Genomic DNA, 13,347 nt, shown 5'->3' with positions numbered 1-13,347 from the left:
CAGTGTACTGCTCTCCAAGCTCCATGGCTCTGATGCCCTCTCCACACAGCATCATCCACAGTGAGTAAACAAACTGAAGAAACTGTCCTTAAGTCCTGAGGCCACAGAGGCCATTAAGTCACTTATTTTGATCCCTTCCACAAACAAACTGGATTTCCCAGAGTCCTCTCCTCTCCTTTGAACCCAGCTACCTACCTCACTCCCCACCCACACAAACTACAGGATTGTACTTGCCCTTGCACTTCAGATACGTGCTCTGCATGATGAAGAAAGTACATTCACTAATTCAGAGCTGGTAAAGATTTAACAGAAAACTGGAATTTATTGGGGGGAAAAAAAAAGTCCCAAAAAACCACCGCTGAAGTAGCCTAAAATGGAAGAATCAAGACTGTGATCTTGTATCTTTTCTTCTGGCCACTTCAATGAGTCTGATCCAGAGAAGTCATGCCTGGAACAACTAAATGTGCAGCACGAGGCGTGCCAACGCCTGGGTGTGTAAGGCAGGACTGGCAGGCAAGGCAAACCCTGCAGCAGGCTACATCCACCCAGCCACACGCAAGGGATGGCTCATGGAGGCTGCGTGTAAATCTACAGGAAAGACTGTATTTATCTTTTGGATTGACATAACTGCATAGTCCACAATGATCAGCTAAAAGCACACTGAACCTTAAGCATATGGTTATCTTCTATATTTAGATTCTCTATATTTTAGAAAGATAATAAAGCATCAAATCTGTGGTGAATGAAGCAACAAAAGGGTAAAAATCTGCCACTGTGTTGTACTGCTGCTGTAACATTCTGGGTATAGCAACAACACTGGCCTAAGAAAAATATCAATATATCAATTGCTTTTGCATTTTTAATATGGATAAAACAACCACCTGTCCTTGAATCAAACAGGGTTTGTTTGGGTTGGTTTTGGGTTTTTTTGCCCCCTTTTTTTTGTTTTGTTTTTTTTCTTTTGCAGAGAACACAAACAGTTGAGAATTGCACAGCATTATTTCTGAATTTCTTATTAGAAACAGGGAAACCCATATATTTTAGAGGAAGCTATTGTTGGTTACTGTCATTTAATCATACAGAGAAAGAAACACTTTAGTGAACAAGGTCAAAAGTGTAATTTCATCGCTGTCATGGGTCTATTGGGATTCTGGTGTTCAAAACAAAGAGGCATCTCCTACTGTTAGGAGTATTCAGGGGACACCCTGATTCCATTACACACCTTTTCAGCCAAAAATTATTTGAAAGGCAACATTAAACTGCACAATTCTACAACAGAGGATAAAAATCTGGTGAAGGTGACAAAGAGAGACCGACTGGAAAAACCTTTTTGACAGCATTTATCAATTCCAAGCCACAGAGAGGATGTATCAATTTTGTCAAAAGGTGTTAAGCATTGTGGATTTGGTACAGATGAAGCAGAAGTGTCTGGCCTGTCTGAAGAGGTATTAGAAATGTGTCAATGGAAAAGAAAGAGGGATTAAACTGACAGAAAGAATAAGGCAGGGGTTTATTACATTGAAAGAGAAAACAAGCAGTAGATTTTAATTAGGTGTGTCACAAAACAGCTGAGGGGAAAAAAAGGTGTATCTTAGAACTACAGAATCAGTCTAGATGGGTACTTGTTTATTATGATAACCAAAGGGCATATATCTAAAGAAGCCAAGGAAGAGCCATGCTAGTGCCCGGTGAGCTTCAAACTAGTTTTGTTTATTTACCTTAATTGCTAAGAAGTGAAAGAATAAGTTATTATAATAAGATGCAATAAAATGCTTCTCTCCTCTCTAAATTAAGTACTGGAACTTACAGCCATTATGATTACTGATGACTTTTAATACATTCAGCCCTGGCACCTAAGTTTCACTTATTACAGACTAAATTACTCTCTCTTAGTCCCACACAGACTCATTTCTCAATGTTTCTTTAGAAACCAGGTGAACAAACACCTCACTGCATGGGTAATAATCATGGAACTACAGTGCAAAGCCTTTAAATTATTTCCTTAATTTTATGAACTAAGGCAGGCTGGGGATAGTGAAACAAACCATTATATAATGTTTAGCTGGCACTAAAACAGGTCCCAGTGATGACATATCCATCACCATAAAACTCAGAGGTGAAAGCAGCAACCCTCAGCAACACCAGTGGAAAAAAACCCTGGCTGTTTCCCACCAGTAATACCCAAGAGATGTTTCAAAAATGCCCCAACTCTGACTTGGCATCGCTACCAAGAAGAAAACAAGCAACAAACCAGGGAAAGGGTACAGCCAATGAAAATTGCCTCTATACTCATTTTCTATCTACTGTCACTCAACAGTCCTGCCACCCTGGTTTCTTCACATTTTTCAGCACAGCCATCAGGCTGTCCACAGAAATATTGTGACAGAATAGAAACACTGGATCATTTTTCTTTCAGTCAAACAAAGCCAACATTTAGAGAGAATGCAGTCTCCCTGCTTGTGGCTCTTGCTGTGACAATGCAGCCTCATGGTGTATGCCAAGGTTGAAGTGGGCTTCTCCCTCAAGCCAATGAAAGGTGCAAGCACTTGCGTTGGTGAAGTACTGTACAAGGACACGGTTAAAGTTATTTGCTACAGGAGTGTGCATTGGCATTTCCTGCAGGAACAACAAAGAACCCTCCCAAACTTCTGCTAGAGGCCTTTTGTAGACTGCCAGCCACCCCAGCTGCTCTGAGGGTTAACATGGCAGCAGCACAACCTCAGAGTACCACCCTGCTCCAGCAGGACTCTGACTGGGTATTTCATTCAAGGTTCTCTTTTTTATCCTCGCACCAGCACAGAGCCAAGTGTGCTCACACCTCTCCTGTAGCAACACAACCTCCTCCTACTTTTGAAAGGAATCAGCCAAAGAAATTATGAAATTCAGTCCCTGCAAGAAACCCTGAAAGTCATCTTTCAGAAGCACCTACAAGAATGCAAGCTGTTCCTGTGCACATACATGTAGAGTTTAATGCTGTTTCCAGTTACCCAAATCATACATATTTACACTTCTAATGCTTATTCAGTTATTCCAAGGGGAAGGCCTGTGGGTGAAATGAAGTTGCTGATAGACTCTAATGCTGTTATTCTGGTGGTCTGTTTTTGCTAAATGTAGTGCATTATTTTTAATAAAAGGCCACAAATGGAGAACTAGAAGCTGTTTCTCAAAGCAAAATAATATTAATAGATTTTCATGGAAGGGCTTACTACACTATCTACACCAGCACTTAAGCCAGTCAGCATCTTCCTTACTGCCACCAAAAATCATAAAAATCTGAATTTTTAGAACTGATCTCACATTCCATTCCATGTATTCAACTAACAACTTAGTAAGGAGCAGTGAAAGAGATTTTCTACTCCTGGAGGCCTTCCTCTGCCCTATATATTGCATCCAATGCTGAGAAGCACTTGGCCGTCACCAATACCATAACTAAACTACTTCAGTTGTTTCTGCATCACTACTCACTCTACAGTTTTAAATTAAGTATAATACTGAGCTTGTAGGTTGTCCACAGAGGAGATAGGTTGGAGAAGACACATTGCTTGATCATTTTTGACCCCAGGAGCCATATGTTTCTAGTTCTCAGTGCCTCTTTGGCAGGTTACAACTCCATTCCCATGAGACTCTCCCATGAATTCCCTGCTCTAATTTAGGTCCTCAAGTGTATTGCTTGTCTGATGCAATCTAAGTATGGAGTTATTATTAGCAGTTGGCTTTATTAACAGTGCTTCATTTCAGAGCTAATTATATTTTTTTTTGTACTCTCACCCCATCACTAATGGGATGGCACTGGATATCTGCATGAGGTTTTTTTTGTTTGTTTAATCAGGAAAGTATTTTTTATTGTTGAACCAATGGTGACTTATCTATACACTTTTAGTATTGTCTACGCTGGTTTCAGTAGCACTAAACCAAATGCAAATGAACTGAACTAAAATGCTCTGTAATTAATTGTGTGTACTTTCCTGTTGGTTTACATCTCAACCCACCAGTCTGTCAGAGAGGACTTTAGCTGGCAGCTAGGAAGCTGTTATAAGCCAGTTTATAGTGACACTGCTAGCACACGAGAATTGCCTGCTGTCCTCATGGGATTAATTTTGCCCATGAGGATTTGAGTGTATTCCTCACTTGACCACAGCTAAGTCCAGGGTTGCAATGATGATACACCAGCATGTTTCTGTATCACAGCTGAACAACATGCCAGCAATTACTCAGGCTGTGCCAGGGAAATGAACAAAGAAGTGCAGTTACATCTATGTGGCCAGCTGTGAGCCTCAGCACTGGTATCTGTGGAATCAAAGTCTCTTTCCCTGCTGTCCAGGATATCACATTCATCTCCAGGACGAGTTACTATGGCAACTAAACCTGGGCTTAGTGGATGAAGGCATTGCTGTGCAAGTCAGTGTTTATTTTGCCAGTAATATGGCTGGGATACAGCTGACCACGTAAGGCGGAAGCAGCATGGATTTTTTTCCCCCCTGCTCTTCAGCGTCTTACCACTATAGAAGTCAGAATGACTTTTAGTACCTAAAGCATCAAATCTACTTTGATCTCAGCTTTTCTGCTTAACCCAGAGGCAGTTGCAGGATATTGGAACAGGCTGGATGGAGAGGTAAAAGCAGACTGAAAGTCACAATGCTTGCTCACTCTGCATCAGCGAATTTTAACCCAAGTCCTGATTCATTCATCCACGCAGAAGTGACAAGGGAAGCCCATGCTAAAAGCCCCAGCTCAAGCTGCATTGCATAGCTGCTGCAGAGACTGAAGGGCCTGCCTGGGCTGCCTGGCAAGCTCACTGAATTCAGGGGATGAGAAAAGCTTTCCGAAACAGTCAGGACTGCAGTAGGCTTGAAACATTCACCAAACAAGCCTGAGGTGCTCCCCCTGGCCGTCCTCTTGTAGTATGGATGGGAACTAGAGGTCTAGGGTGTGCCTTAGCCCTGGCCCTGTAACACTGGAATGAAGAACCTGCGGGTCTCTCTGTGGTCAGCTACAAAGGCACAGATTCAAATGAAGGCTCTGAGCTTAATGCACTGCACTGGGAGATCTGGATTCTGGTACATTTGCTTACACCACAAGCTGTCTCTGTAAGAGGCTACAGGCTCTTTATGTATCAGTAAAGCACTGGTAGAAGATTAATTAAAATTTCATCTCAGCGTCCTCCCCCCATTTTCCTCAGACAAATCAAGCTCTACAGGCTACCTATCCAACATACATGCCAAGATGTTATTACAATAGGAATTTTTCCTTGATCAATGCTTATATTCACCAATAAAAATTGTCAGCAAAAGAATTTTTACTTGCAGTAGCAGCAACCAACTTTTTTATCTGGCTTGATTAGTTTGGGGTTTTTTGGCTCTGGGTTTTTTGCTTTTTCTTTTCTATTTTTTAAAAGCTGAAAACCTATGAGAATTAAAGTCAATAGAACTAATCCCTCCTGGAAGTTAATACAAATGGACCGTGGCTTTCCAGTTTACCGAGATTACTTGAATAGCCAAAATTCCTCTCCTTCCTCATAATCTGGAACATAAGCGTTTTATGGGTAGATGATATCTGTGTGGTTAAGACCCAAGACTTCACTGAATGCACCATGTTTACAATGGCTCGAACACCTACTAGATTGCAATAGACTCTACTAAGGCATACTGTCTCCCAGGAAAAACAACAACACAAAAACCACAAAAAAAACCAAACCCCAACAAACAAGTTTGGAGAAGAGGCAGGACATCTGTCTTGTCTTCAAAAGCCTGTGAACATTTACTGAAAAATAGTTTCTGCTGGGCCAGTGCTGGATACAACATGCTAGTACCCTGGAACTTTTCATCCACTGGATCACTAGAACATGCTCTTCCCCTCATCACTGCACTTTGAGTGCAACCATTTATTTCTGACCCAAAACCTTTTCTCTAGATATCAGTTAAGAGTGTTTCCTGAAGTGCTTCCAAAAGCTTTACCCAGCACAAAATCCTGCAGTATCTGAGGTTGCTGATATTCCTATGAATGCTATGCTCTTGCTTCTCCCTGGAAAGAGGCCAGGCAGGAGAACGGGAGAAGTGCTTTCTGCAGGCCTGCATGTCAGGTTTCCAAGGAAAAGAAGCAGGGGAAAGAGAGATGGAACTTGGCTGTATCTCCTAAGTGTGATTCAGATGACATGCACTTTTCCAGCATTTTTGGCTAGACAGGATCAGACTTCCCCACCTACCAAACTGCTGTACTCAGTGAAGGAGACTGTGTGTGGGAAAGACTTAATTTGTCTTTAATTCAGTCTCTTCTCACAACACAGGCTCCTGAGCAGGCTCAGGTTATCTGTTGCCCTGAAATGACCAAACTTCTATTATTTTAAATGATTCTGTCAGAGAATTAATAATGATCTAAAGGGGATGTGTATGAGATTTGCAGCTCTTTTAGTTCCATCTCTAGGAGGAGACAGGAAAAAAGACTGCTTATCCAAATACTGCAGATTGGACAAGCTTAGTAACTGAGTCGGTGTTTCCTCTAGAGACTTCTAAGTATGAAACACAGTTACTGTTGTTTATACAGACACAGATTTATGGAAACAGAGGGCTTAGGCAGACAACTCAAGGAAAACGGGGAAAATATATACCATTTAGATTAGAAGATGGGTAGTTACGAAAATAAATTAAAGTTTCTTAAAAATACTGTAAACCAAAGACCATAGCAAACTAGCTCTACAATAGTAATATACTAGAGCACTTTTCAGTTTTCGTTCTTACACAGTGTGAGCACTTCTGGCAAAAATCACCCTGCAGGACTGCCTTGAGGAAGAAGTCAAATACCATGAACCACAAAAATGGTCAGAATAATAAATTCTGACTTCCAGAAATGCTATTTAAGCTACAAGTGGCAGTCAGCAGATATGTGGCTGTTTCCATGCCTCTCTCATTTATTCATAAAAGCAGATTAATCCTCCAAATCTGACTTCCTATGATGAGAGCTATGCACGAGAGAAGCAGCTGACAATCACCATGTCAGAGAAGAAGAGGAAGTATAAATGTACTGAGGTTCCACACAAGCAGCAAATCGAGAAAGAACTGAAACAGTAAACAAAGTTGAATTCATTTTTCAATTCACTATTTTATTACACTGGGAGAAGTCAGTGTTACAAACACATGCTTCCACTTCTGGGCATCTGAATCACCAATGAAGTTACTTAACTTGCACCCAGATGGAAACATCACAAAAACATTCACTCAACAAGCTCATATCAACAACCAATCAAATGCCTTGGCAGTAATTCTACGCTTGCAAAAAGGAGAAGAAAATCTGCTCTAGATATGAGGTCAAGCAGAGAGTGAATATGCCCTGAAAACATAAGCAAAAGGGGAGAAAAAGCAAGGAGGAAAAGAAGATCATAAAAAAAGCTGATGAAGCAAAGCAAAAAAAATCCAGTGACCCTGCAAGCCTGTGAAGCCTCTGAAACATCAGGCTCTTTGCTTTGATGCCATCTTCTGTCAATGAATAAAAAAATCCAAGAACCGGTTTGCAATGTGTGTTTCAGGATTTCTGGAAAAGTCAAATCAACTTGTGTTCTGCTTCTCACGTAACGATATAAGCACAGCTACATGGCTCCAAGCACATCACAAAATGGCAGTGCCTATGGTCTCTAAGCAGTTCCTTAGCCAGTCAACATCATGAAAGCCAGAAGAACGTTTGTGCCAAAGATAGTTAATATGATCATATTGCATTACAGTCACTATAGTGATACTGGGCAAATGTTATGTTGCATGAAGCTATATAACAATTGGGCAGTAATCAGTAAAAACATTAAGTCCCTGTTTTACTACTGCTTCATCACTAGTTATAAAACAACGTCCTAATAAAGAGCATAAAGCTAAAAAGAACTGAGATTAATAAAGCATGTTATTGCAGTTTAGAAGTAAAAGTCACTTTAGCAATATAACATTGAACAATACTATTTAAAAGAATGAACAAAGATGATTTAATATTCCTTATTTAAAAAACAGGAAAAAAAAGGAGCTATTCAGCAGGCCTGGCCTAGTTATCATAGTGTTTATGTCACACTGGTAGGCAAAGCACAGCACATCAACACTCTCCAGAAAAGCACTATATATTGGATAGCTGACTACAGCACTATGACTCCCAAATTATACAACCTTGCATGGACAATCTTAACCACTGAGGGGAAGAAGGAGCGAGAGAAGCATTGGAAAAAGCTTTGTCCAATATTCAGACATGAATTTTAACTGCCCAAGTAGGCATATTTATGACAGAGTCCAAGAATGATCAGACAAGCCATTAGAGAATGAAAGCGGCTCTCTCCAAGTTGTTTTTAGCAGCCTCTGAATACATCACCTCATTTTTAGTAGGGTTCTGGTATCATATGCAGTTAACATATAATTATTACAGAACTATTCATCGTTAGCAGAAGTTTAATTATATCATTGACATTAGTGATGCCATAACATCAAGCTCAATAATAGCTCATAACAAAACCTACAATTAGCACAATTTTTCCTCCCTTTTACACCAACCAAAAGTGTTCAGCTTGGAGAAGCCTAATAGTCCATCCAGAAGTAAGCGAGGGCTGAACCTGAAAGGCTTGCTGGCTGGTAATTTAGTAATATGGTAATTAAAGTCTTTTCATGATGTAATTACACATCAACTACAAAAGGACAGCTGCTATACAACACTGCCAGGGTACGTGGCATGAAATGATTAGATTTGAGAAGCTTTGGTGGTTAAACTGAATACCACAGACATAAGTCTGAGGTATAGCTGGCACCGCATAGGACGTTATTATTCAAGTCTCACACCGTGGTGATTCCTTAGTCTCTCTGTGATAGTAACAATTTGTTGCAAGTAACTTGGTCCCATGACAGCAGAAGCTGTTCAAAACCCACCTTTAAAAGCTTCTGCAGCTTTGAAGTTGCCTGGAATTGAAAGACAAACTTCTTCTGGGCAGAGGCAGAACAAATAAGGTTTGCATGAACCCAACATATTTATTTGCCACCCCTCCAGCACAAAGCCTCCTCTCACAGCCTCTTGTCTGTGGGAAATGTAGCTTGTATTGTTTATAGGCTCTTTCCAGTGGGGGAATGAAGACGGGAGAAGGGAGAATGAGGACAGAAGAGGCACAAATGGGTTGCTTAACTCAAAAGAAACTAAAACTCCACTGAAGAACTGAGCATTTTGGCATCTAGTGCCAACAGCAACAAGCACAAGTCCTCTTTTTGGGTGAAAAAACAAACCCCGCCCTTCTTCTCAAGAGCAGACAAACATTTTTTTAAGTAGTTTCCTTATTGTTTTTCTTACCACCCTCATTTATATCTGTACAAATAGCAAAGCTTACCATGCAAGGCATGAGACAGCAAAAGAGAACATATTTTTCCAGCTAACACAAATAAAACTTCTTGGCTACGTGACCAGGCTCTTAAAAATACAGGAACACACTGTGCACCCTGGCAGTAGGTGAACAACCTCAGAGCTGCTTTTCTAGTCTTACGGTGTTCTTTTAGTGATGAAGAGCAACACAGATGTTTCAAAACAGCCTTTTTTCTCCCCTTCTGAAACATGGAAAGTGGGATTTTCGTGTAAGCGACACAGATCAACTAATGATCTATGCTTTAAAGCTTTTAGTTTATTGAGCTACAGAACTCTGGAAGTAGGCTTATTTCAAAGTTAAAGATTTTGGGAATGCAGAGAGTTATCTTCAGCATGCAGACGGTTTCCATGAGGTCTATTTGGCAAGTGCAAAATCAAACTTCTGTGGATCTGGAAGGACCTTGGTACCTACAAGATGCTAGGAATGAGTAAAAAAAATTGAGTCCTGGTTCAAATAAGACCCAGCCTTGCCACTGGCTTCCCTTCTAATTTCTGCTCTTCCTGCTTTTCTGAAGAGATGTTTTTGATGGGCTTGATAAATATTCAAACCCTATTGAAGACTTAGTGGCTTTAACTACAATGGACACCAGGGTTAATTCAAGATCACCAACGTGTTTCTTCCCGTTGGATGTCAGAGGCTGCAATGGAGCTTTTGGGAAGTGGAGGAGGAATCCTGGGGGAACTGGAAGGAGCCAGTCATTTAAGAACAACATTCTCAACTACTCAGAAGTAGATCCTGAATGGTCAATTTTGCACAGCACTCTTTTAAGAGACAAGAAAGCAATTTAGCCAACCCAATCGAAGAGACTCAACTTTACTTAAAGTACAATAGCACAATATTATTATTTCTAATTTAATGGCAAAAGAGCTAAAATTTACTGCAGCTAGTGGTTCTGATAACAAAACAGGTGGTCTACTCAAACATGTTTGCAGTTATCCTCTGTGAGGACTCATTTGACTTTTGATGCCAAAAAGATTCAACTAAGTCACTTGTTGAGGAACTGAGCGAGCAATCTGCAACATAAACAGCAAATTTAGCATATTAACAATAATCACCAACATGGAAAGAATAGGAGCTTTATGCATAAAGGATTTATCTGACTTCCCACACAGTTTAAAGCAGCAAAAAGGCAATACAAATGTTAAGCTTAAACTACGAAGTATTTTGCAGTTGACTGCTGTCTCTGTAGATACACTGTGCACACACAGTACAAACATGAACTGTGTGTGCACAAACCTCAAACACAAATGTATAACCATAGCAGTCTTTACCTAAAGACAACATGGTTCTGTACCTTTGCAGACTTCAGTTCATAGAATCATAGAACTATTCAGGCTGGAAAAGACCCTTGGGATCACCAAGTCCAACCATCATCCCTACTCTGCAAAGTTGTCCCCTAAACCATATCCACCAACACCACATCCAAATGACCCTTAAACACATCCAGGGATGGTGACTCAACCACCTCCCTGGGCAGCCTATTCCAGTGTCTAACCACTCTTTCTGTGAAAAAAATTGTTCCTAATGTCCAGTCTAAACCTCCCCTGTTGCAGCTTGAAGCCATTCCCTCTTGTTCTGTCACTAATTACCTGTGAAAAGAGACCAGCACCGACCTCTCTACAGTGACCTTTCAGGTAGATGTAGAGACTGATGAGGTCTCCCCTCAGCCTCCTCTTTCTCAAACTAAACATTCCCAGCTCCTTCAAGCGTTCTTCATAAGATTTATTCTCTAGGCCCTTCACCAGCTTCATTGCCCTCCTCTGTACTCGCTCCAGCACCTCGATATCTCTCTTGAATTGAGGTGCCCAAAACTGGATGCACTACTCCAGGTGTGGCCTCACCAGTGCTGAGCACAGGGGGAAGATCACCTCCCTACTTCTGCTGGTCACGCTATTTCAAATACAAGCCAGGATGCCATTGGCTTTCTTGGCCACCTGGGCACACTGCTGGCTCATATTCAGCCACTTGTCAATTAGAACCCCTAGGTCCTTTTCTGCCAGGCAGCTTTCCAGCCACACTTCCCCAAGCCTGGGGTTGTTGTGGCCTAAGTGCAGGACCCAGCACTTGGCCTTCTTGAAGCCCAGACCATTGACATTAGCCCAACGATCTAATCTATCCAAGTCTCTCTGTAGAGCCTCCCTATCCTCATGCAGATCAACACTCCCACCTAGCTTGGTGTCATCTGCAAACTTACTGATGATACACTTTATGTCCTTATCAAGATCATCAATAAAAATGTTAAACAGAAATGGTCCCAAAACTGAGCCCTGAGGAAGACCACTTGTGACTGGCCACCAGCTGGATTTGACTCCATTGACCACCACTCTCTGAGCCCAACTGTCTAGCCAGTGCTTGATCCAACACATCCATATGCTCATCCAGGCCATGAGCAGCCAGGTTTTTTATGAGTTCTATGGGGAACTGTGTCAAATGTTTCTTGGAGTTCCAGATAGACAATATCCACAGCCTTTCCCTCATCCAATAGTCAGGTCATCAGGTTATAAAAGGAGATCAGGTTTGTCAGGCAGGACCTGCCTTTCATAAACCCATGCTGACTGGGCCTGATCCCCTGGTTATCCTCTATATGTCTTCTAATAACACTCAAGATTATCTGCTCCATGACCTTCACTGGTACCGAGGTCAAACTGACAGATCTATAGTTTCAAGCATCCAACTTCTAAATATAACAAAGCAACAACTCCTGAACGACAACATTCAGCTCTGAGAAATGGAGAAATACACAAGCTAGAACAGGACTCAGTAAAAATCTTAACCTGTGATAGCCTCTCTCCCTCCCCTCCTTCCTGTTGCAGGAGTAGCAGTTATTTGCTTACAGATTATTACCTTCAAATACACAAAAATCTGAGACCCGGGTGGCCTTCCAAGACTAAGGCTGAGGATGGGAGCGACAGGACTTCCTACTTAACCAGTCTAGCCCTGCTAGCTGTTCCAGATGCAGTCACCTTGTCAGTGTTCAACACAAAATTCTACTACACACCCAACATCTGCTTCAATGGTTCTTAAGCGTCTTTCCACTTTCCTGCAACCATTGAGTCATTCAGAAACTGCTACAGGGCCAAACGTGTCATCAATCTCCCTGATTGCAACCACCACTTGACAAGATACTGGAAAGCCTATCACCGCCATTTGCATTAATTTCTGTGTGGACTCTTTTTAAGTGTCCAGTCAAGAAACAGAACCCTCTAGTCACACAGCATGCAACTAAGGGACTTCATAACATCAGCTCTGGGGGGTGAAGGAACCGGTGGGGAGACACCACACTCACCTGCTATCACCAGCATTTGCCACATAAAGTTTCCCCAATAAATACACAACCACGAGGGCTGTGCAGCCACCAGAAATATTGTACACGGTCCTCTCTCGTTCTATTTGCAAATCCTATGGGAAAAGAGAACAAAATTGATTAAGACAGCATTGCAATTAATGTTTTAGAAAATAAAGATTCCTCTAAAAAATAGTCTTCTGAAACTGCATGTCCCATTGGCTTTTTTTTTTTTTTTTTTTTTTTTTAAACTGTTGCAGCTATGGTCACACGGTCAAGGAGAACAGAAAGTTGAGGAGTACCTATTACTTATGATGTTTGGGAAGAATCAGGACAGGAGACTGTAAAACATCAGGCATCAAGGAACAAATGGCAACTCTGAGGGACTCAACAGAATTTGCTACAGAAAAGCACAACGAATGCAGAGATAAATGTAGCTTAAGAACAGGTACCTGGTGGTATAATTGGAGAGTGCTTTACATAGACAACAAATAATTAATGAGACCTAAACACAATATTAATAACTATCTGTTCTCCAAAAAGGACACTGAGATTGCAGAGCCTATACCTTTGCAAACACCAGCAGGACACACTCATGCCACAAGGCTACCCTTCAGAAACCCAGTGAGTGGGTGGATGCTAAACTTTTTAAGGGGCAGGAGGGAAGGTCAGTAGAACAATGTTTACTGAAAAATACTAG

The 13,347-nt window shown here is 41.3% G+C and overlaps 1 protein-coding gene across 1 annotated transcript in view; it reads right to left on the bottom strand.

The window, feature by feature from the left end:
• PPM1H (protein phosphatase, Mg2+/Mn2+ dependent 1H) overlaps window positions 1-13,347 on the bottom strand; it is a 145,135-nt gene that overhangs the window by 44,222 nt on the left and 87,566 nt on the right. The window contains exon 4 of the mRNA XM_051619219.1: window positions 12,651-12,763. Coding sequence (XP_051475179.1) covers window positions 12,651-12,763 — 113 coding nt within the window. The remainder of the gene's footprint in view (window positions 1-12,650; window positions 12,764-13,347) is intronic.

The sequence above is a fragment of the Apus apus genome, chromosome 1, assembly GCF_020740795.1.
Source record: "Apus apus isolate bApuApu2 chromosome 1, bApuApu2.pri.cur, whole genome shotgun sequence".
In the NCBI taxonomy this organism is placed as follows: Eukaryota; Metazoa; Chordata; class Aves; order Apodiformes; family Apodidae; genus Apus; species Apus apus.
Note: the sequence above shows the minus strand (reverse complement) of the source record. Positions and strands in the feature narration are given on the sequence as shown.